The sequence below is a fragment of the Montipora capricornis genome, chromosome 4 (genome assembly GCF_036669925.1).
Source record: "Montipora capricornis isolate CH-2021 chromosome 4, ASM3666992v2, whole genome shotgun sequence".
NCBI classification, from domain to species: domain Eukaryota; kingdom Metazoa; phylum Cnidaria; class Anthozoa; order Scleractinia; family Acroporidae; genus Montipora; species Montipora capricornis.
The window spans coordinates 12,695,115-12,720,114 of NC_090886.1; the positions used below are offsets into that span (position 1 = coordinate 12,695,115).

A 25,000-nucleotide genomic window follows, 5' to 3' on the forward strand; every position below is an offset into this window, starting at 1 on the left:
CCGACCTGCACGACTAAAGCTGTGTGCCCATTGTGTTGATAAAAGCCTTTATAGTTTTTCTTAAAACAAGTATGTCTTTAAGAGATTTCCCTTTTCTATAAGAGATCAAGGGAGTTTCCTTGTATATCTCTCTTACTAGCGGCTGGTTTTGTATTAAATGCCATTTTTCCGTTAGAATATTTTTCAAACATGGCAGTGATGGATGAAATTGTGTCACAAAGGGTAGAATTTTCTTGTGCGCTTTCTTTCTGTTTTTGTGTAAGAGCGTTTTCTTTCTGCGAATTTAACTTCGGAGAGGATTTTTTCCACCAGGTTATTGGGATAACCTCTCGATGTCAGGCGTGTTCTAAAGTTTTTAAAGTTCTCCTCAAACATTACTTTGGAAGAGTTTGTCCTCAGGAGCCTAAGAGCTTCTTCTTTAAGGAAGCCTTTTTTAACGCCTGCTGGGTGGCAACTGTTGTAGTTTGTGTACATACGGAAGTGTTTTAGTAGGTTTGTAATGTGTCCGCACGTCGAGAATCGGTTCTTTCTCGAATCTCTCTCCCTTATAGACTGTTGTGTCCTAGAACGTTGTTTCTAACTGTGAGACTATAGCGGTAAACTTTATGGTAGGGTGGTACGAATTTGCTTGCTCAATGAAATGCTCTATTTCTTCTTTGTTTGTATCCCACAAGCAAAATACCTCGTAAATGAACCTTTTCCACGGTAGTGGTTTGTTAACGCTATAAAAGTTTCGTATGCGTTGCACACTATAGTGATTCCTTCCTCCTGTGGATATTCGTGTACATGCTAGTGACATCCATTGAGACTAGAAAAGCGTTTTTTGGCACCCTAGTGCTCTCAATAAACATTATGAAATGTGTCGTATCTTTAAGATACGATTCCTGTATTTGTGCTATTGGCTGAAGTACTTTGTCTACGCCGCTGGGGAATGATGATAGGCGTTCTGTTAGGCCATCACACCCAGATATGATAGGTCTTCCGACTAATGTCGGTTTGTAAATTTTCTTGAGGGTATAGAACACTGGAATTCGAGGCGGATCTGGTGTTTGGTTAAACCATTTAGCCGTCATTTCATCTATGCACGCTGCTTGGCGAAGGGAGTTAATGAGGTGTTTAACTCGCTGGAATGTATCTCCAACCATTGGTTTGTCTAGTGGCTGATAGTTATTTCTATCATCCAGTTGTATCTGTCCCTCAGTAATTTTGTTTTCTCTGTTCATAACGACGGTTGTTGTGCCTTTATCTTCTTTTTTGAGAATAATTTCTTTGTTGTTAATAAGCTCCTTGAGAGCTCGTTCCTCGCCGGGTGGCAGATTATTTTTAGGTTTAACCAGTGGAGTTCCGCAAGCTTTATTTTGACTTCTTCTAAGTAATTCTTAAGAGCAACTGACCATTGAATCGGTGGAATCCAACTGGATTTCACGTGAAATGGATGTTGCTCAGTATTTTGGTCATGATAGATATATTGAAGGCGCATCCTTCTCGCAAATTGGTTGAAGTCTGAAATTAGCTGGCGCCTTATCTGGTTTTCTTTCATGACAGGTTTTGGAATGAATTTCAAACCTCGAGAGAGTAAATTAATCTGCTCTGCAGTCAATTGTGTGTCTGAGAGGTTTTTGATGTGTTGCTTGCGTAACTCTATAGTCTCACAAAAACATAGATAATGAATCAAGATTTCACTGTTAAAAAAAGCAATATTTGTCTAAAAAAAAAATTCGTGCAGGGGGTTTCACCTGGAAAAAAAATCCTGCAAAAGCAGTGCGCGAAAACAAAAATTCGTACAAGCTGAAAATCCCCCACCCCCCCCCCCCCCCCATCACTTTTCTAATGGTCCGTCCGTAAAGAGTAACCACTTACATGGCGGCAATTAATTACCGCCACAAATACAAAGTATGTCAAAAGGAATAGAGCAACGTGAACTGGTTCGTTGGCGCAGTGTAGAAATGATGCAGCCTAAATGCAAGTAGTGTTGTTACCTTTTGTCAAACGGTTCTCTCAAACAATAAACGAAATAGGAAGATAGGAAATTCTCCTGTCATTATTGTTAAAACGGAAAAGACCAAGTGAAACTGTTCTATGGAAATGAAAATCGGTTCATCTTCCAAACGCGAACTGGTATAGTGTGTCAACAAACGGTCCGGTGTCATGTTAGTTACTAATGGCTTACCTTACCTAACGTGGTTCAGACCATTTATGTTCAATTTAATATGAAACGATTTAACGAAAGGTCGATTTGATTGAGTGCATTAGCAGGAGCTCACGAGCTCATGAGCTCCAGATATTAACTGTAGTTATGCACCAGTCAATGTAAACCCCCGCATCCCCCCCCCCCCTCCGGCCGGGACATAGCGGGGCATTTGCGGGACATTTTTCGTTAAATTTGACGAGCTAAAGGGCCGCAGGTATCGGGGATTTTGACCTCTTTTGCACGTCATCAAAGAACAGCGGGGAAGTGGACCGGGGTATTTTTCACCGAGGTGGACTGGGTCAAGAATCGTTAGTCCGGCAAGATGGCGGCTTTTGGCCATTATCATCTAATATCTTTGGCTGAGTATGCCATCCGTCCTGAAGGTCGTCGTATAATGCTAAGAACTCATAAATATAATTGATTACTTTGCGAACAAAAATCTTTTGTTAATACTCGTAATTAATTCTGAGAGTCACTTGACCGGTCAAGCATGTCATCTGGGCCCGGTTGTTCAAAAGCCGATTAACGCTAATCCCAGATTAAAAATTAACCAAGGAATTTATTTCTCTACTCCCAAGTGCTGTTCAACGCTGATATTCGGCAAAACGTTACATTGGAAGAAGTCAATCTTGGAAAACAAAAATAAGCAAAAGAAGCTTTTACCAAAAAGTTAAAACTTGAAACAAAAGTTTACGCTAATCCTGGATTAAGTTAATCGGCTTTCGAACAAGCGGCTCCTGGTGTTTATATTCTCTTCTTATGCATACACTGGTATTGCGATGAGTGCCAACTGAAGGTTGGCCAGAAGTAGGTCTTCAGTGGAAACAAGAAGGTGGAACAAGAAAGTTAAATGTGTTTTTTAAACCCATTCTATGAAACAGTGAGTTTGTTCAAATTTTGAAATACATTTTTAAACTGTATTTACTAACACTTAACCCTCATCTACTAGCATATAGAATTTAATATTTCTCTTAAATGTTAAAAGTAGACTAAATAGACACCACAAGCATTTTTTGCGATTTGAAAAGCATTGTATGCGGTGACTTGACAAATAAAGTTTAAACAATTTACATTAGCCTGTGTCTTCCATTCAACAAGAGCGGGGGATGTGAGCGGGGTCGTTATCTTCAATTAAAGGAAAAACCTGATCTTGGGGTGCGGGGCATTTTGCAACTTTAGAAGTGAGCGCTTGTCAAATGCCCCGCTATGTACCGGCCGAAAGGATGGGGGGGGGGGTGCAGGGGTTTACATTGACTGGTGCATTATGGCTGAAAAACGCGAACTGGTATAGTGTGTCAACAAACGGTCCGGTGTCACGTTACTAATGGCTTACCATAACCTTACGTGGTTCCGGTAGACCATCGATGTTCAGTGTAATACATACAATACAATACAATTATACAGGGACGGATCCAGGAATTTTTGATAGGGGGGGTCCAAACCTTGACTTAGAAAAACACTACAGAAACTTTTTTCAGATTAGTGGCAAAATAGAATGGCTCTCCATCAAAATATAAGTCAATCAGTTGAGTAATAATAGGCGATCCTGCAGATGCGAGAATTTTAGGCTCAAACAAGTAGTCAAAAAAAATTCGGTTAGGGAAGGGGGGGTCCTTGCAGTAAGTAGCACAACCGATAGCACTGTTAATCGGTCAAGATTTCAATGATTTCGGTTTAAATACTAAGTCATACGCTGATGTGGTGAGAGGAAACGATGGTAATCGTCAAAGTCCTTTACACATGTATGTCATCGGAAGTGATCAGAACTGTGGGAATTACTGAATTTTATGCCTGCTGTGCTTATCGGTGACAAAAAAACAATTCTTCCTCATTGGTCGTCAGGCGCTTTCTTTTAAAAAAATCAGGCAAGACTAATAACTGATTCAATTCTCCAATGTGTGTTCTTGAGATTTTCGACTTATTGCTTCCGTGTATACTCCACAGGACTCACAACAACAACTCAGTGGGGCGATGTACTTTTATCACTTTCCAAATCAATTGTCAAATCCCGTCGAAAAAACGACTGAAGCGTCTTCTTCTAAGTGATTCTTCAGATGAATTCCATCTGCTTTTCCTTTAAGGGTATGAGGTCAGTAAAAATTTGAAGAGAGAAAGTTGAAGCAGCTGCAAATTTGCTGTTCACTCAGGCAGTCGCCAAAAAAGGCTTCGTGTTTTGAAATTGCACCGCAATCAAATATCGACATTCGGGATAAAAAATTTCATGGGAATTAAGATGTTTGTATTATTATATATTATTTTTATTATATTCGTGCCGATTTCACTTATTTTCGCTTGATTGAGCATGCGAAAGATCTTCATCTAGTCAAGTAGGGTGGCAATCAATCATATCATTGATTTGAGTTATTTTCGGAGAGTAGGTTGCTGTACACAGGCTAAACTGATTCTTGAGCCCGTGATCCTTGTTCCTTGATCCAGTAATCCGGTGATCCGTGATCATGTTTTTCCAGGAAACTGTAATCTGAAACGATTTAATAAATGGACGATTGATTTAGCGTAATCACAAATGGTCAAATCATACTGTCCATTAACAAACGAATCCACCTAAAATGAAATGGTTTATGCAAACGAAAAATGGTTTGCCCCCAATGTGAAATGAAGTCGAGAAAGCGACAAACGATTTAACCCTTTGCGTGACATGGAATACTTCGCCGAACCGCCAAAAATACGAACGTGAAAGTCTGAAATGGAACAGTCCATGTGGGTTCTGACGTCATGATCTGACATCAAAATGAAAATTTGGCGCGAAAGCGGCTTGTTTATAACCGCGATTTCACCTGTCCTTTGTACATTTTGGTGAGTTTGCTTCGGCTGATTTCCTGTTACAAATATTTAGTGCCTTAATTAAAGAAATCTGTCGTAATGACAAAGGAAGCATTGGTAAATTAATATTAACAGGAGCTCATGAGCTCCAGATATTAACTGTAATTAAGATTGAAATGTTTGCACACGCAATTGCATCGTCTCCCATGATTCCTCGTGGGGCAGGGTTTCCACAGGTAAGATTTGAATTCTTATAAAAAGTCTGTAAATTTAGAATTTACAAACATTTTATGAACTCAGTACATGGTCCAGATTTTCCTGAGTCAGTGACACCGACCGATTGATCGAAACATTTCGTTCCAAAATCATATTACTTTCAACTAAACCGATACATAAGTCCTGGCCGATTAACGAAACAAGTCAGGCTGTGGAAACCCTGCAACATGAGGAATCATGGGAGACGATGCATTTGCGTGTGTAAACATTTCAGTCATAACTACACTTAATATCTGGAGCTCATGAGCTCCTGTTAAAGCACTCAATCAATCGACCTTTCGTTAAATCGTTTCATATTAAAGTGCACATAAATGGTCTGAACCACGCCAGGTTAAGGTAAGCCATAAGTAACATGACACCGGACCGTTTGTTAACACACTATACCAGTTCGCGTACGTTTGGAAGATGAACCGATTTTCATTTCCATAAAAGTAAAACGGTTTCACTTAGTCTTTTCCGTTTTAACAGTAATGACTGGAGAATTTCCTATCTTCCTATTTCGTTTATTGTTTGAGGGAACCATTTGACAAAAGGTAACAAGACTTAACTTTACTTTTTACTTGTATTTAGGCTCCATCACTTCTAAATCATTTAGCCTGTTCTGCACTGCGCCAATGAACCGGTTCACGTTGCTCTATTCCTTTTGACATACTTCTTATTTTTGGCGTTGACGGCCACCCATACATAGTTTTTCCCTTCGTTAACAATGCCGACTCTGACTTCAATCCCTAGCTGCATATCAAATTAGGTTATTGTAATGTGATTGGGTAAAAACACAATTTCCTCGCTGTCTCAGTGCGTTTGTTTGTTTTTTAAGTCGAGATGTAAATAGGAAAATCGTATTTAAAGGACCCCTATCAGAAATAAAGGTAAGACACTCAAACTTTGGCACCATGCAGTAAGAAATACAATACTTTTTGACATTGCCACGGTTTCGGTGTCGGTCTAACAACGGCAAGCTTTTTCTCAGAGCCCTCAACGGACAACAGCAAGAAACGCAGAATTCAATATAACCAAAGTTTCATCGCAAAAAAGTGGCACTGATATTTTCGGCTAACTTGGGCTTTGTTAATTTTTTGTTAGGTGATCGCAGTTTCATCGATATTACTCTCTCAAGATAACTTTTTTCCGCAGATTACATAAGAAAGATTACGACACTTTAGGATTAAACTGGAACAATGGACAAAACTACTCATCTTTTTGGGGGATTTGCTTAAGCTCTGGCAGTCAAAGGACTTTGACGCGTAGTGGTCTGTTTCCGTATCAACGATGGACACTGGCTCTAGGTGCTTTCAAACGATAGCAAAACACCTGCAAAATTTTTCAACCCTACAGGTGCCGTAAATCGGGCTTTAATTGTTATTCTTCGCAGACTGAAGTTAATGAACATTTCAGCCCGTCGGAGAAGTCACTTTTGTAAAGAGACCCTACTCCTGTGGGAAGCATCTCTTCGAACGAAGCTGCAGTACTAGGTTTCGCCGTGGGCGATAATTTCTAATATTTGACCGTGCATCTACTTCGTGTAGATAACTAGAAATACACAAAGGAAAAGGCATACATATAAGAATTCATATACAAATTTTCCAGTTGCTAAGATGTCTCTTTTCATGTTTTACGAAGGGTATCTCTTGACGCCCAACGCCGCTTTGGCGGTTATCTTTATCATTTTCGGGTTTTATACCGTTGTTGGTAATGTTCTGGTCTGTATTGTGTATATTCTTGACCCTGGAAAAAAGCTACGGCGAGTGTCAAACTCGTATTTTGTCATCAACTTGGCTGTGGCCGACATTCTGGTTGGAATCACAGTGGAACCCATTAACGCTGCAAGTTTTTGGTCCAATAACACAAACGTTCTGTTTAGCTATTACATTTTCGCTGTGCTATCGTGCGTTTGTTCGATCGTGAGCATCTCCGCTCTGATGGTAGATCGTTTCCTTGCCGTGTGCCGACCTTTTCAATATCGATCACTGGTCAAACCACGCCGCATTCGCACCGCAATTCTAATTATCTGGCTGTTCTCGATCCACTTTTCAATTATGCCTCTCTTGGGTTGGCGAAGCGCAAGTTTCCAAGTTTACCTCTATGGTTTGGGTGTCCTATTTCCAGCGGCCATAATGCTATTGTCCTACTACGGTTTGCTTCGCGCATTGCGAGAGGAAATTGCCAATTTGCAAAACTCGGGGGATAGCACACAAGCAGCACATGTTCGTAACATGGTTAAGCGCGAACGGAGGGTCTCTACCACAGTTTTCATTATGCTACTGGTGTTCCTTGTTTCCTGGTGTCCTGCAGTCACTGTTGACTTTGTCATGGTATTTTGCGAAAAGTGTCGCTCAGATACGCTGCTCCTCGTACGAGACGTAACGTTAACTATTGGGTTTTTCTCGTCTGGAATTAACCCCGGTCTTTACGCATGGCGGATTAAGAGTTTCAGACAAGGACTTATGCTTCTGTTTCAGCGCGGTTTGAAAGCAAACCCGAAAATTGTTCAAGTTGCGCCTTTGCGCCGTGAAAGAATCACAGTTGCTGCTTTTGACCCGCAAGGTAATCTTGATAAAAACGAAGGCGTGTTTTATAATGTTAGTGATGTGAGCAGACAACCTAACATTACTTTAAATGAAAGGTTGGAAGGACTGTAAATATACGTGCTGCAAAAACTCTGTTCTGCTTCTAGGCAGCGATGATTTTAACGGGCATTTTCGGTCGATTTTTTAAAATGCTTAAGTTCTTGTCTACAAGTATACGTGACTACAAACTTCCCATTGAGAGCTTTAAGTCCTTTCTCGAAAACTGTTATTTAAGACATAAGTTGAATCAAGTATGAATGACGCTATCATATTGTATATGTGGAGTACTGATAGACGCACAGCTGTACAATAAACACTTAGTTTTCCCAATTCGAAGTCACAAAGTTTTTCATTGAAGATCTCTATCCAGTTAACTATTTGGTTCAAACATGTACACGGATAGTCCGTTTTGATGGATACTTTGAAGAAAGGAATATTTATAAGGCTGGGAGGAAATGAAAGCAAATCAATGCAAAATACAAAGCAAGGCTTATTAAAAAATAAATGAAATGTAAACCAACTCAAGATGATATTTGTCATTTTCTGTGTGTGAAGCAAACTCTATCTATTTTTCTTTTGCTTTTCCTTTGTTTTCTTTATTCCTCATGAGAAACTCTCTACAGATTGCAACGATATGTCACTGAGGGAGAAAAGAACAGACTAAATATTTATTCTATAGTCGGGAAGTATTTCCTTCATCTTTTGTCGATTAGTAATCTTTGTCAATTAGTGGGAAAAAAAATTAATGGTTCAGTCTCTCTTTTTTTAACTGCATGCTCAATATTTCAGTATACGCTGAATTCACCCAAGAATTTCTGTAAAAAAAACTATATATTTTCGCCAGCGGTTATGAATCGTAAACTGAATTAACAGGCTCTGCTATTTTATGCAAATTGCAACCTTATATCAAATGCTGACAAATTGAAGTTAAGAACTTTGCTTATGCAACGTACATTTAGCAGAAAGGACGGCCTCAGGCGTTAAACTGAGCGGTTTCATCTACTTGGTGTCTTTATTCATCACAAAATCGTTCACATGTAACATTGTCCTTTAAAGATTCACTGAAGTGTTAAAATTAAGCCTGAAAAATGAATGTGATCAGAAAATTCGAGTCTTCAAGTTTCACAGAAAATTAAATTTGCCGTTTCACATGCCACATGGCCATTTCACGTTTCACGAAAAAAAGAACGTTTTTACACAAACAAATTTTCTTACGTTTGTTAACAGCTATACCCATCTGCTATAAACAAATTCATCAGAACTGTTACATTGGGAAGAGTCTCCCGACTTTCTGAGACGATTTCAGAGACAGTTTTCGCCGTGTTGACTGAACAACAAAGCTGTTAAGGAAAGCGAGGCCACGTGTCGAAGGTTCTCGTTTCAGTGAATCATGCAATCCAGATGTGGTTGTTGTACCTTGCTTAGCCGAGTTTAATATCTTTACACGGTCTGTTTTTATAATTTCTCGGGCTCCTACTCCCGCAAAATATAAATAAAAAAAACACTAACAAACAAAAAAAATGAAACAAAATCACATCACAGTTCACGGAGAATTAAACACCCGATTCTCATTTCACGGATAAAAATTCTCAAAAATCACTGCTCACGGTAATTGACAAATCACGTTTGACGAGGAAAAAACACCATTTCACATTTCACTGAAAACAAAAAGGGCAATTTATCCTTTACCCCTTTACCACCCTCATCAACGTGTCATCGATGAAATTGTAAGTCATGGTAATATTTTATTTACGTTGTAAAATTATAGAATTAAAATTACTTCAAATTTACTACTACTGTACGTACTGAGCATTAGAACTTTGTTTATCACATAAACTAGTTAGTTATTTCTTTGCAATTGCTTTATGACAACTTGTAGACAGAGAATATAAAGAAAACGACGAAAAACATGGTTTTTAGCTGTAGGAGAGTTGCTTACAATATTATTGCTGTCAAGAAACTTTTGGTGTAATTTCTGGTGTGAAATTTGCAGGAAACCCAACTATTTTCGACCTATTCATGTCTTCGATCGTGCGGTAAAAGAGGCGCGAGCAAAACGTTTGGGCTAAACTGTCATGTACGGTACTTTTTGAACGGAAAACCTCTTGTCAAAATTACTTTTTTTCAAATCCTTTCTCAAAAAAAAAAAAACTGAAATGGTGAATCTCGAAAATTCGGATTTAGATTTAATCCGAAGTATCCTCCTCGAGTGTGGTGGATACTTATCCGTTTTTGGATTTCGCCAAAAAAACGCAAAATCCGTTTCCTGATTTTCCAAAAAAAAACGCACCCTTAGTTATGCGACCAAGTCTGAACTATGATCCTCGCAGTTATGGGCGCACTTTAGCAATTGCGTAGAGAAGCCGGAAATGCAGGACTTCAACGGGGTTTGAACCCGTGACCTCGCGATACTGGTGCGACGCTCTAACCAACTGAGCAATTAAGACACTGACATTGGGAGCTGGTCATTTGTGGGTTCTAATTTTCCCGTCAGGAATAAATCAATGAAGAAAATGATATATTAATTCATGAATTTTTCAGCCTTCTCTACGCAATTGCTAAAATTGCGTCCATAACTGCGAAGATCATTGCTTTACTTGATTTCATATCCGCAGTTCAGTATACGATTCATTTCATATATTATTTTGTTCATTGATTTAGTTGTGTGCTTTGCCAGAGATGAATGACTGCATAAACAACTACTAATCATTATTATTAAACTATGTCTTATCTTCGTGTTTATTCTAAGTTTCAGGATTTATTATAAGTACTCACGGCCCACATACAACCATAAATTTGGTCACATCAAGTCGATGTTAGAACGGGACAAGGGGCCCGTTTCTCGTCCCGAAACTTCAGGGGTCATTTTCGGGTGTCACAATTCCCTCCTCAGTTCAAGAAGGGAGAGGACTTAAATCGTCAAACTTCACAGTCATTTTGGAAATTCCTTACCTTTCAAAACAAGCGGTTGGCAGTTTCATTAATGATTTTTCGGGCCCGAAAAGTGGTCAGGGCTTTCGACAAAGAAATATCGTCCGGGGGAGGTGTGACAAGTCTGCAAACGTTTGTTGATGTTGACCTTCTCCCCCAGTCCCACGCTCACTGATCCAGCCAACTTCAAACCTCTTCTACATGAAAACCGCTTTAGGTCAGATACTTCAAACTTAAAGTAAATAAAAAAAATTTGAAAACTTGTTCTCTTTTCATCTATAGCCCATACTTCAAGTTAATATATTTCTTCCATCAAGTCCTTTAAAAACATGATCTCAACTGTGTGGCTTCGTGGCTTAATTGGTAGAGCATTGCGCCGACAGCGCGGAGGTCATGGGTTCGAATCCGCCTGAATTTTCTGTAAGAGACAATTACTTAAACTGTCCAGAATAAATGCGATGATCATTTCTCTCTTTCGTAAACTATATCAACGTGGCACCTGATCACGTTGGAGAACTCACAAAAGTTAAATTTTTGTCTTCATCTCATGTCAACACCACAATTGGATTTCAATTTTTCTGTCTTTTCTTTGCCCATTTGTATTCCCGACAAACAGGAGAACAGTGCACAAGTTGTTTCGTCATTATATATTTACAACCGGCCTTGAACACTGAGGCCACCTCGCTGCATGTTTGTAATCAAACTTACTCCAGTATGGCACATTAGAAATCTTGGACGAGGCCTAGAGCGCTCATCTTTCCACATTCTACGCTTGGCAAATGATTCGCATCGCCTTTGCAAGAGCAAGGCTAGTCCGTTAAACCTTCGAAAATTATGCCACATTTTCAAGGTCCTTATGTCTGCGTTGCTAAGGGGAGAAAATAATTGGCGGCGAGGCCCTTTCTCGTCACCAGAGTGTGCTTTTCGTTTGGTCAGTGTCAAGAACATGCACTCTGGCCACAGCCAAAACTACGCGCGGTCTCGATAATGGAATAATGTTGTAATTTCTGAAAATGTGCAGAAGAGCCGGAAGTCCCGCAGGCCTTTCATGACAGGCCCTTTCGGACAGGGGTAGTATATGGATGGGAGACCATCGAGATATGCATTACGTTATTGCCTTTCGATATGCACCGAAATGACTTTCTTTAATCTCAATACTCGTATTTAACAGAATCTTCGCCAATTATCACTTAAGGAGGTATAATCCTAGAGTAATCATGTAACAGCATTTATTTTCTGTTATAATCTTCCGCCCCCCTAGATCCGTCAAAATGAAGCAATTAAGGTGAAGTGATTGTTGATATTCAGCGATCATTTTTAACTGTCACCACGGTAATTTTTCGTCGCTTTTGAGAATTCCAGGATCATTTTGCGCACCCTATATCCTTTGTACCATTAATTTCCCATTTTCAACCTTTAAAAAGGCATATTTTGTTTGATTCTGCTTCATCCGAAAACTTGTCGAAGTCTCCCTGAATGACAGTGGACAGTGCATCTTAAAAAGGGAGTTAAATCCACAATATTCGTACAGTTCACTCATTTTGTATATTTTTGGCGGCCTGGTTATCTAGTATTATTAAATTCTCAACCTCGGATAATGCAATTCTCGTGCTCTGATTGGTTCACTCAATCTCGGTTATCAGCTTATATACCTTAGTTAGACCTTATATGGTAAATGACTGCGCTTAGCGTTGCTAAACTAAAAACGTTTACGCCAGAAGGCGAAATTTCTTTCGGTATAAAGCAAAAGAAAAACGTTTTTGTGGAAAGTTTGGATCACTTTCGAAGCTTAGAGATACGCGAAAAGGTAAGAAATGTTTTTGTGATGAGCCTGCGTCTGTCTGACCACGAGGTATTACACAACATCGCATCTTCATCAAATTTTTTCGATTTCGCTAGGATTTTCTCGCTTTTTTCGCTCGTATTTCGTACTTCCAAACTTTTGGAGTTTAAGGAATTTAATAAAACAATTATTCCATTCGCGCTTGTTGGATATGAGACTGGTTATAGCCAACTCGGCGCTACGCGCCTCGTTGGCTATTTACCATCTCATATCCAACGCGCGCTCATGGAATAATTGTTAACTATACGGTGCAGGCACTCAAGAAAGGCGTATGAACAAAAAAAAGTTTCATAGGATCTGACTGACGGACAGCCAGCTCCCCTCAAAAACTCGGAAATGGCTATTTCCGAGTTAAAAACGACGGATAACGTCTCTGAATGTCACTATTACGGCACATTGCTATTAGATTTTTTAACGCACAAATAATCACATAGCTCTGTATGCAGTTGATCGACAAATCATCAGCATCTGGCAAAGGCACAACGCCTTTGAAGTGAGACTGCGTGTTCCAAAACATAGAGGTCATTTAAGGATTTGAAAACCTCCGGCTTCTGATCATTTCGACTCTTGCTGTTTATTATCACTAACCTTGCGTACCAAGAGCAAGAATGATCCCGGCCGTCAGCTGGTTTCAAAGTGTATTTTCAATACAAACCGAATACAGGCTTAATGCTTTAATTCACTCCCAAAAAAAAACCCCAAAACACACGAATATCGAGATCTTACAAATTGTTTGGCTGTTGTCGTAACGAGTTAACATAACAATACAAGCGTCACGTAATATCTCTAAAAAAAAATTAATGAAACCCATGAATTCTACATAAACAAATTGAAATCCGGATTCGGGTATTAATTTGTACTTCCTTTACTGAAAAGAAGTTTTGTGGTTCACAGAACTATATGGAAACAAGATTTATTAGTGACACAATTTTAGGTGAGTCGTACGAAACGGGACCTCTCAAAAAAATCTCAAATTTGAATTAAGAACGTTATCTTTTAGATCAAAAACGCGTTAACCCCAGGGATGATCGACACTTAGAAATCACGAAATCCTTTACAATCTTATATGAATAGAAGTTTGTCCAGAGCTTAAAAACCAAAACAGCTGTTACCGCCGGCGATCTAAGCAAGAAAAAGTATAATACCCTAAATCCGAACTGTATAAAATCATTTAATTAATCAATTTTCCTGTATGCTAAGTTAACGAAATCAACGTCCAATGATTGAAATAGTCAGTATGGAAAAAGTCGTCTTCTAAGGCTGACGCTTCTGACTTCTTTGGCTTTCGCCAAATAACCTTCTTCTCAGGGAAGCTGCCTTCTGTGACGACTTCAATTTCCGGCGGAGAACCTTCCATAATGAGGTGGTTTTTTCGCTTGCCTGGGAGCTTTCTTTGACTACTTCACCTTCGTTATTATTCAAATCACCTGTATTTATAAAAATAGGTAGATGATAGATGCATGAGTGGTCTATATAAAATGGTAAAAGAGAAGGGAACAGAAAGGAAGATCGGCAAGGCAGAAAAACGAAGCTTCCAGAAATGGTCTTTTATAGAGTCGTAATTTTAGATCATGATTCTTCTTCCATTCCTAAATGTGATCCTTTCCATTTTCCTGAGATCAAAAAACTATTTTGTATGAGAGCGATTTCGTAGTCAAATCAGGTTTATCCCAACCATGAGTGGAGAGGAAACAAGACATCATGTAATGTATAAGTAAGATGCGGCACACTGAGTGACCAAAAGAATAATATAACATACGGACGGGAAGCAACTCAAAAGCGGTTGTGTCAAGAAATTTAAGGAGCAAATTCTGCGACTGTGAATTGGCAACAAAATCAAGCGAAACGTAAAAATGACTACTTAAAACACTGAGGGAGAGATTGACTAAAACAGCAAATACAAAAGGAAGCAGGAATGGGCAAAATTGACAAATATTAAAACGGATTGCTATTGCGGTTTTTCGTGTCACCCTAACAGTTTCTTAGAGTTTATCTCAGTTGTTTGTAGCTTCAACACCTTTACATTCTTTTGAAATTTGCTCGTCGTATCGAGGCTAGAAAGGCTTATTAGCATTGAAACAAAAGAATATTTTACTTGGCCGCCATTTTGAAAGAGGTCACGTTACTTTATGGTGTTTAGGGGAAATCTTTGGTTGAGCTAGGAAATAATAATGCGGAATTCCTTTACTGATAAAATTATCATTACATCCCAAACAACATGATTCTGAGCAAAAACCACCTTTATCCAAGTGATCTGCCACAAAATTAAAAAACGTCGGGCCGACGTTTTTTCAAGATTACCCAAATACTATCTGTTTCAATCTTGTCCACTTGTGTCAATCCATGCTTCTCTTTCCTTTTGCTGTATTTCTTTTATGTTGTTCAACAGTTTTTAAGTTGTTATTGCAATGTGTCGTTCTACTTTTTAGGCATTTCCTGTGTCGTGAAATTACATCATTTTATTAGTCATAGCCCTTTAAATTCTGTATGCTCGGCGACATTCTTTGTCAGGGAGTTTTGATTCGTGTTGTTTAAAAGCATTTTCTGGGTTAACGTTGAGTTGCAGAGCGAGTAGGGGCGAGCAAAACTATACCAATTGAACTGCAAAACCGTGAAACAGCCCCTTACAGCCTACATACCGCCACCCGCCCAATAGCGTTTACCTTCAGAGGATTCTTCGACGGTTTGATCTCCCATAACACCCTCACTCTCGTTTTCTTCTGTTGAAGATTCAGTGGGGGGGATGGTTGTCTCAAAAACCTCCTGGACACTTTCCAACGCTTCTTTTCCTTGGTGCAAGACATCTTTGAGGCTCCTGTGGTAAAAAGAATCAATATTTCAGATGCAATGTCAAGGCCTTTGTACAATTACGATTAAAAGTAAGATGAAGAAGACTGGGAGTCTTCCACTACAGTGGTTCGTGTGGCGATCGGTTTCCGGAACTAAAGACACGCGTGGGTGTGAGTCTGTCGATTCTTCGCTCTGTTTCGAGAGATTTTCCTTCGGGAACTCTGGTTTTCCCATGTCATTTATGGACGGTGTTCATACTTTCGCAATTTGAAGTAAAAAAAGTGATTTTTGAGTCGCAGTTGGAAATCGTTTCATTCTCAAGATCGAAACGTTCATTCTCCTAACTAGTACCATATATTTCTTTGTTGGGTGGTCATGAGAATTTGGTGTTATAATCAAGATCACACCTCTTAAGCTGATAATAATCTTTATTCTCAAAGAGAATTTACATACTGATCACTCCTGAGAGAAGGTTCTTTTTGTTACATTCATGAGCTCTGCAAGGTTGTAAGCTGGATACGCTACAGCTGTATGGTGCGTGTTTGTATTATACATCTTATATTCTGGGAAGCGACGAGCGCCTTTGAGGTACTTCTCAGTCTAATTGGGCGATGTGCCATTAAACGATCATTTAAAACGATGAAAATATGAAGGATTATTAAATTTTCGACTGCGTTTCTAGCTTTCTGATTCCTTTACTCAATCTCGGTCATCAGCTCATATACCGTATGGCCTGATATGGCGCGAGATTGAAGCGAATTTCCCGGGAAACAATGGCGGAAAAAAGTAGATTTTGCAGCTTTCTATAAAAAAAATGGGAATGTTGAACCGGAAACATAAACTTCTGGTCGTTTTGTAAAAATCAATCAAATTTGGCTTTTATTTTCAAGGGTGCAAGCGTTCAACTTAATGAAAACTTAACACAACGATTATTTTATTCGCGCTACGCGCCTCTTTGGCTATTTTACCATCTCATATCCAACTCGGGCTCATTGACTACTTGTTAACTATCGGAAGAGGGGAGTTCAATTAAATAGTTACTTACAGCATAACACCCTTTACACTCATTTTCAGCTCTCTCATTGTCTCCTCCCAATCTGAACTCTTGTTTGGCAACAGTCGCCCTTTGATGGCGCTGATCTGCCCCAATACCTGCTCCAGACTTTCCGAGGCCGTGTTCTTGAATTTCAACAATCTCTGTCCGGCAAAAGAGAGCTAAGTTAACAATGAACGTCCAAATCAACAAAACCCAGTAACACTAATGCAAGCGTAAACTGGTTGCAAGCAGGGGTGCTAGAAAACAGCTGGATCCACTTTTAAGAAACGAAATAAGCCTTTAACCTTCCTAGAATGACTAATAAAACAAAATGAAACCTTGGGAGCAGGTGCCTAACAAAATCGTCCTAATCGTTAACATGACAAAATGAACAATTCCAGGTGGCAGTTAATAGCAATTTTAAAGCAGGTATTCGATGAATATTGCCTTTATCGACTTCAAGCATCCTTAATTATTTCGGGAATTTGTTTTTTCTCATTCTTTAACTTTTAAGGAACAGTTTCTTACCCTCTTAGCCTCATCTGAATTCAATTGCCAGACAGTCCTATTTTCATTTATCAATTTGCTGATTGTTTCTTTGTGTTTCTGGATCATCCTCTTCATTTCTTCTTGGCGCTCACTGACCTTGTCTTTCAATTCCTGCAACATCTCGTTCATCCTTACTTGCCCGTCTTCCCAAATGTCTTCCAATTTCTCTCTGCACTGGGCGATGACTTCCGATGAGTTCTGCAGAGCTTTGCTTTTCTCATAGAGAGTCGTCTCTAGCGCCATTTTCCGTTTGTTCAGAGCCTCCAAAGTCTCCTCCACGAATTTCTGCATGGCGGCTTCTTTATCTTGCAGGGATTGGACATTCTCTTCAAAAGTAGCTTTCAAGGACTTTTCACCTGCTTGCACTTTACGCTTTAAAGCTAATTTCTGAGTTTGCAGGAACTCTTTCACAGACTGAACGTAATTCTGAACTTTCTTCATCAGGTGTCTTTTCCCTTCTTGCATATTCTTGCTAAATGCTTCCCTTTTTCCTTGGATGCATTCTTTCAGAGACTGGGCCTTCTCCTCAACACTATTTCGCAAATCTTGTCCTTCCTCTTGGATGGATTGTTTTAGAGACTGTGCTTTTTCTTGCCCTCTCTCTTTTAATTCTTTTATTTTATCTTGCACAGTCTGCAACTTCTCCTCAAATTTCTCGCTCAGAGCTTGTCCTCCCTCTTGTAAGGATTGTTTTAGCGACTGTGTTTTTTCTTGTCCTCTCTCCATTCCTTCTTTGATTTTATCTTGCACAGTCTGCAACGTCTCCTCGATATTCTCTCTCAGAGCTTGTCCTCCCTCTTGCAAAGCCTGCATCCCTCCTTTCAGGGAGGTCTCGAGGTTGTTTCTGACGGCTTGTCCCCTTTTAGCCATAGCCTGTCCATTTACTTCCAATGTTTTGCTTAGCTTGCCTTTGTACTCCTCCACTCTTCTTCCAGCTTCGTCAATGGTTCTTTGACCAGCATTTCTTAATTTTCCTAAGGCTTCACCTCCATTGAAGCCGAGAAAACCGCAAGCTGTTGGAAGTAGAAGACAGACGGTCAACAAAAACGCTTTTAATAGGTAATGCACAGTGGCCATTTTACTTCCATTGTTCAAACAGAAGCATCTATCCCAAGGGCCTCTATTTCGGACTACAGTACTTGTCAGATGTCAAGAAGTGCACGCAAGCATCATGAGGTGTCCCCTTGCTCTGTTCCCATATATGCGAGAAAAGCAATTCTCAACAAGTGTTATTAAAATCCAAAAAGAAAATTAAGGGTAACCACGCATTTTTGAAAGATAATTAATCAACAATATTAGTAAAAAGGTTTAAAATACAAAGCAATGTATGGCGTTCCTTTCCAAATTTAAGTTTAATTATCTCTGAAAAATGCATGGCTACCCCCAATTTTCTTTTTGGATAGCAAGAGCACTTGCTAAGTTCTGATTTCTCCGAATAGTTTTAAACTGCGCAAAAATATCCCTGCATTAGTAAGCACTACCGATAGGAAATCCGACTATCTGGAGATGCGCAGAACGTATGCGCAATAACAATAGTAGGCACCGTCCTAAAACATTTCACTCCTCCAAATGCCGATCAAGTAACGATAAACTGCTGCATTTTCCCTTACCTAAAATAACGCTAACCTTTACCCTTTTTTGGAAATAGAGTGTCTAAAGTCAAAGCTGCGAGGTTTTTTGTCGATACCAGGTAAAAAGTTACCTAGAAGTAAATCTTTTCACCAGTTTTGGGTCCTGAAGCGTTTTTCGTTTAACCTGCTATCAAACTCATTTTTAGATTCGCCCATATGTCCTCTTTTGTCATCGCTCGCTAAAATAGTCTCTCGAGAATTCCAATTTGGCCGACCAAACTCGTGATTTGGCTGTTAAAACGCCGGAAGTGAAAACGTCGTGGTGATTGCACGCAGCTCTCGCGAAGTCCTTAGACTGATCCGCCATTAGCGTATGAAGAAACTTGCTGCCTTTATTTCTTACAATGACGTGGATGGTGCAGCTTGATTTTATTTGTATAAATTGAGATATGCCATGTGAAACATCTCATAACTTGTCCAGAATCGAGTTTGAATCTCTGGAAAGAGTGAAAATAGCGATTCCGTTGTCGAGCTCTGCGATCGTGTGGTTGAAAGTACTTTGGCACACACTTCCCCGATGTTTTGAAGGCTAAATAGCTTGTTCATTCAAATGGCAATGAAATTCCACGCATATTGGTTTCCTGGATAAGACAAAGGACGTATATATGCTGATAAAATCGCAAGTTACATGAATGCATGTTTCGCATAACTGAATCTCAAACGGCTTCATGATATGGTTCGTTTGTACAATTTGTAAACAAGATTGCTTCATAATATTTCCAGTTGAGTTGACTGAAAACTCGCATTCCAGAAACTAAAATGGCACATTTCCAGAGAGACCAGTTGTACCAAAAATAAACGAAACTTTGCGAGTCCATCTTTCTGTTCGTACTCCATCAAAAAATTAACGTACGCTTTCTCAAGGCTCTCCATAAGGGTAGATTCCGACTAACCTGCGATCAGGCTCTATTTTAGTTTCGCGTGGTACGTAATGTGGAGTTGGCGAAACGAAAAACCAATTTTAGCGAGCGACGACATAAGAGAACATATGGGCAAAGCTAAAAATGGGCCTGATCGCAGGTTAGATTCCGACAAGCGACATGGCCTAAAAAGTAGAGACAGCGCTTTAAGTGAAACCGCGACAAAAGGCATCCTTTCTTTAAATTTCCGACAGCAACGTGAAGCCATGGTGAAACACTGACAAAGCACCGACACGCGATTTTTTAGACAAGCGAAACGGACCCCCCTCCCCCCACTCCTCTGGCAGGGCCTCTCACTTACGATGATTTTACTGCGCGCAATTCTAGAAATACACTGCAACTGAAGATTACCCGAAAAAAATCACCAAAGAAACCTCCAAGGGCAAACACGTTAAAAGAATACTGTATTTCTCCTTTTTTTCCTTTAAAACTTTATTGCCATACCGTCCAACCACAAAATGCTAGGTTATCTCAATAACAAAATTAAAATTACAAGATTGCATATTCAGTGAAAGTTGGAGGAAGAATTACACCGGCCTTTGCCGCAATATAGTCGTCGAAAAGTCCAGAAAGTAACATTCCCCATGCTTTTTAAATCTGTTTTTCTCAAATTGAAGCCAAAGCTAACTTTCGAATTCGTTTATAATTCCTCCCACGAAAAATAACTCTGGTCAAAACAAAAGGGGTGGCGAATGGTAAAATCCGAGACTCGCCGAGACCCTAGTTAAAAATCCGAGCCCGAGGCTCCTGGTAAAAAGTTTCGAGACTCAAAAAAAGTAAGAACAAACCATTCAAAAACGAGATTTCGAGATCCTGCTAAAATTTTCCGAGACCCACGTTTTTCGAGGTACCATTCGCCACCCCTAACAAAATAGCTTGCTTCTGCCGTCCACGCGTGTGTTCTTGGGTTGCACGTCACGCAAGTGAAAACATAAATCGCTTACCATTTAAGAAATTGAGGCAAGAAATGGAAATGTTATAGAAGAGGAATAAATAAGCAACGGGTCCAAGTCTCAGGCCTGTGCGATACTCCGTACTTGAGTTATTTGGCGAAATTTATTACTAAAATTTGAAGAGTTTAGTATGGAGGCGCCATGTTGGTGTGCACTGCTGAAGTACACCAACATGGCGGCCGAAACTTGTAGAAACATCTGGAATTTTAATAGTTTGGCTGTCTTTAACACGTTCTCCTGTATAATGAGCTAGCAAACATTCGTATAGACACGTCTTCTAGTACATTGGCTGTTTAGGCCACAAAATCACGAGGGAAATCGATGTTTTTATGCAACTGGCATGTTTACATGTCACGCACTGTGAAAAACTCTGAAATTCAAACTGCTCTAATTTCGAAACGAAGCACGGTACCGAGCTGAAAACACGCAAAGAGGTATATTTTTAAAACCTCTTGTAGCTGAGCTAGATAAAAATTCAAAAGGCTCTTTAGTTTTGTATTTCATATTTTGGTGACGTCACGTGCAACCCAAGAATTGTTTTATGGCAGTAAATCTGATTGGCCGATGAAGGGACATGTCAATCAATCAAAAAAAGTGGGCGCAAGGAAGTTCGAAGAGGTATTTTGTCAGACTCTATTTTGCGTTTCGCCAACTCCACAGTACGTACCACGCTAAACTAAAATAGAGCCTGATCGCAAGTTATTTTCGTTTTGAGAATACATCATTTTGAATTTTCGCCTTGCGTGACACCAAGAAGTGAGCTGAGACAAAGCTGTCTGGTTTAAAAAAACAGTGTTCCCCTTGTGATTTTTCGCTAATTATAAAGCATTGCAAGGTGTAGAAGACGTGTTTACGCTCATTTAGTGACATATTTTGGCAAATAACCCAGAAAAGATGCACCAAACAGACTTGACACTTGGCGGAGTGATTTATATGTATCAGTCTTTTTCTTGGCTTCTTTCTTTTTATTGCGTGTCAGTGAAAACACTCTATTCTTGGTTTTCACGTGACGTTACCAAAATTAAAAAATTAGTAATTACCAATCCTCTGTTAGTTATTAGAAAAACTGAAGACTTATCTTTTCACAAATTTTCAGGTTAATAGGGTTTTTCGTCTTGCGATAAAGTAAGGTTGGATTTCTAGGCTTTTGCGTGACAAGATATTGAAATTGCGGCCGAGAATGCACGTCGGTGAAAAAATTGAGATTTTGAAATCTGAACAGTCCTTGTACGAGAATAATTAAGTACTCATATTGATGTTTATGAGCCCTCAGAAGATGACTACCGGCTTTTTATCGCGAAACTCAATGACATGTGTTTTGATTAGCTTGCAGCCGCCATATTTGTGCCCCTCAGAGGGACACAAACAAGGCGTCTCCATACAAAGCCTTTATAACATAAATAGAAGTAAAACATTTCTTCGAATATCTTCCTGCACGAAGCATCGCACAGACCTGTACCTTTGCCAGACTGTTTGAATATTTATCTTCTTTTATCTCGTTGATTCTTGACTTTATTTGTTAATTGGTTTTGATGATGGTGCGACTTTGAAAACCGACAATACGTAGCAAACGCTTACACTTCGTGCTGGATGTCATAAATGGGCGGCCATTGAACATTATATGCCATTCAAAAGTCACAGGACCAGATAAATGCACTCTCGTGAACAATGTCTTTGTTCAAACGAAACATATCGCGATAAACGAAGTCAGAAAAACCGTGGCAAGGAATCTTCTTTTTCCGTATTTCCGGTATTAGTTCACAGTTACTAAGAAATAAGAGCATTATAAAACCTCTTTGGACTTTGCTCAAGCCTATAAACTTCATACTGAGCCGAAATCAGTTAAGATGTTAGGATGATGTGACCTTGAATTGAGTAATTTTAAGTGCTAAAGTGTTTCAAATACTTTGTAAGAAATATTTCTGTCGAATGTAAGTGCTATATGGCCAACGTTTGAAAAAAAAAAAACATGCCCTTTCTTTAACATTTAAGGCAAAATGACTTTAAGAAAATTACACATTATCATCGATGGAACGTTTCCAAGGGAAAAAACATAACTGATAGATGAAACCAGCGACTATTTAGGATTCATTTGGACTTTGCCCCCTTTGACAGCGTTCCGTACACGAAAACTTATCCCTGTCGCCTTCGCGGCTTTATGCGTGCGCAGTTCTCGGATTTTATTTACACAAGAGTGTTAATTACCATGTTGTTTGTGGCTTTATCCCGGATTGTGCAACGGAATCGAAGATTGCTTTGTTGGCGACAGGATTACTTCACAGCTTCAAACTCGGACTTTGACCTTACTCAAGCTCACATACTAATGCGACATTCTCCTCTCTTAAATGGTCTAAAATTGCACGGAAGAGGAACTTCGCTACGAAAATCACAACGAATTCGAAAACAACGCCAACAGCAAGCAAGTTGTGAAAAGCCACCACGCGTCCCGCGTGCTACCGACTGAAAAGCGTCATTTCCCCATTTTAGACATGAAAATCAGACTTAAAAAAGTTTTACTCTAACGCCTCGATAACGCCAGACGATTTTACTCATCACAGTTTCTTTAGAAACTAGAAAATTGATTTTACTCGACAGCTGGGGGAGCTGTGAATGGGTCAAATGAAATTTACTGTGTTTTTCCAAACGAATTCGTGCACAGACGTCTTCGATATCGTTTACGGAAATGACACGTCTCGACCGTCCAAAGTAGGAGGAGAGTTTGTCTCCTCGTGTGACCTGAATCCCCATCAAAAAGATTACGAGGAAGAACTGGAAAACCTCGCAAATATCTTGTTCAAATTCCCTTGATTGACGCACGAAATGTAACTGGTTCGTCAATTCTCTCTCTATAGTTGAAGGCAATTTTTCGGGGCCGTGATGTAGTTTCCTAAACTCAATATGCATCATTCATTTTTCTTTCTGGTGATGATATCACAGTTACGACTTAACTCAGGAAATCCAGGGGTTTTGAAATCCGCGAGACGTCAAAATTTGTCTTTCCTGAAATCTTAGAATTGTCTGCCGGCTAGGTGCAAAAACTGTTTCTCAAGATATCCTGAATTAACGCTCTCCTGGTGTGAGAGGCCATGTTTGACTTCCCAGTTTGAAGGCTTTAAAAATGGAAAACATTACGGTTTTTATTGCCGGACAAAAGAATTGTGTTTTCCTGGAAATGCCTCCGGAAGCACGAATGCCGAAATGGGCGTACCACGCACATTTAAGTAAATTTGTTTCGCGCTGCACATCAAAGATGTGACAATGTTAGGTTATGTGTCCACCAGAAAAAAATGCCGGTCTTTCACATAACACGAGCCATTCCACCAAACAGAGGGTTAAGGAAGTTCAAAGCAAGTTCGTGATTGATTTCTTGGGCAATAAGCGAAGTGGAAGCTGCCTATGGCTTTGCACGGCGTATTAACAAGATAAGGAAGTCGACATTGAGTGATACGGAGCACTAAAGACAGACACACCGGACGTCTCTATCTTACAGCTAAATCTCAAAGGCAGACTTCTGCTTTACAGTGAAATAGTGCAAAGGTTGAGTCTATTTGTGAAAAGCACACTGCGCTAAACGTTCAGGTAGACTTTCATATACCGTTCTCAAACTCATTAATAATTCATAAGCCAAAAACAAAAGAAATCACTACCGTGAAGGAAGTTTGGATATGTGGTCTTAATTAGCATAAAATGTCGCCAACTTTGATCCCAAATATCTCTTAAATTTAAAAATACTGATTCCTTTGAGACGCAATATCAAACACTCGAAAGAGTGTTTCATCAGATATCCAACCACCTCGAAACGGGTTAAAACACTCGGCCTTTGGCCTCGTTTTTCAACTCGCTTCTCGGTGTTTGGATATCCGATGAAACACTCCTTCTCGTGTTTGATATATTACGACTAAAATGGAGGAGGACAAAGGATCCGTTGTTACGCTTTGTTCTTTTGTTTTATGGACATTAATGAGTTCGGCTCCGGTATATTAAAGACCAGTCAAACGTTCACAAATCGCGATCACATAGAAACAGAAAACCTGAAGGATGATACACCCCCTCCACTCCCTTAGGGGAATAACAAATCCATTGCGATGCCGGTAGCTATACAATGTACCGTATAAGTAATCTTAACAAAATGGCCTCACTCGGTTGGTTTTACTTAAAATTACTTGGCGAAATCTTTCCCTTTTTCATAATTAAACAGTTCTACGAACGATTTTGACACATTTTGAGAAAGTTAATGTATTGGCCCAATTATGAGAATACCAACATGAAACAATTGTCAGTGCTCTCATTCATTTGATAATATATGGCAGAGCATTATGCAATTAAGGTTAGGCGACTCTAGAAAAGAATTCCACTGGGAAGGTTTGATTTGATGCTCAGGTGTTTTGGTATTCTTGGCCACCGCCAAATCAAACCATTAAAGCACTGAGTGGTAGAATAAACAAGATTGCTTTGTGAGGAATGACGCGAAACAGTTTTGTCTGTTGCTAGAATGAAACATTCCCGTGCAAACAAAAAACCCATTGCATTGA

At 39.5% G+C, this 25,000-nt stretch overlaps 2 protein-coding genes across 2 annotated transcripts in view; one reads left to right on the plus strand and one right to left on the minus strand.

Annotated features, from left to right (window-relative positions):
* The first annotated feature begins 6,161 nt into the window (after positions 1-6,161).
* Positions 6,162-8,229, plus strand: LOC138044473 (adenosine receptor A3-like). The gene has a single exon (XM_068890979.1). It carries the CDS (start codon positions 6,844-6,846, stop codon positions 7,885-7,887), a length of 1,044 nt encoding a protein of 347 aa, XP_068747080.1. The 5' UTR covers positions 6,162-6,843; the 3' UTR covers positions 7,888-8,229.
* A 5,019-nt stretch (positions 8,230-13,248) lies between these two features.
* The window catches only part of LOC138045554 (uncharacterized skeletal organic matrix protein 6-like), a 12,903-nt gene continuing 1,151 nt past the window's right edge, over positions 13,249-25,000 (minus strand). The window contains exons 2-5 of the mRNA XM_068892100.1: positions 16,944-17,977; positions 16,425-16,576; positions 15,253-15,404; positions 13,249-14,016 (exon numbers count right to left, since the gene is read on the minus strand). Of these exons, the coding sequence (XP_068748201.1) occupies positions 13,844-14,016; positions 15,253-15,404; positions 16,425-16,576; positions 16,944-17,977 (1,511 nt within the window). The 3' untranslated portion in view covers positions 13,249-13,843. The remainder of the gene's footprint in view (positions 14,017-15,252; positions 15,405-16,424; positions 16,577-16,943; positions 17,978-25,000) is intronic.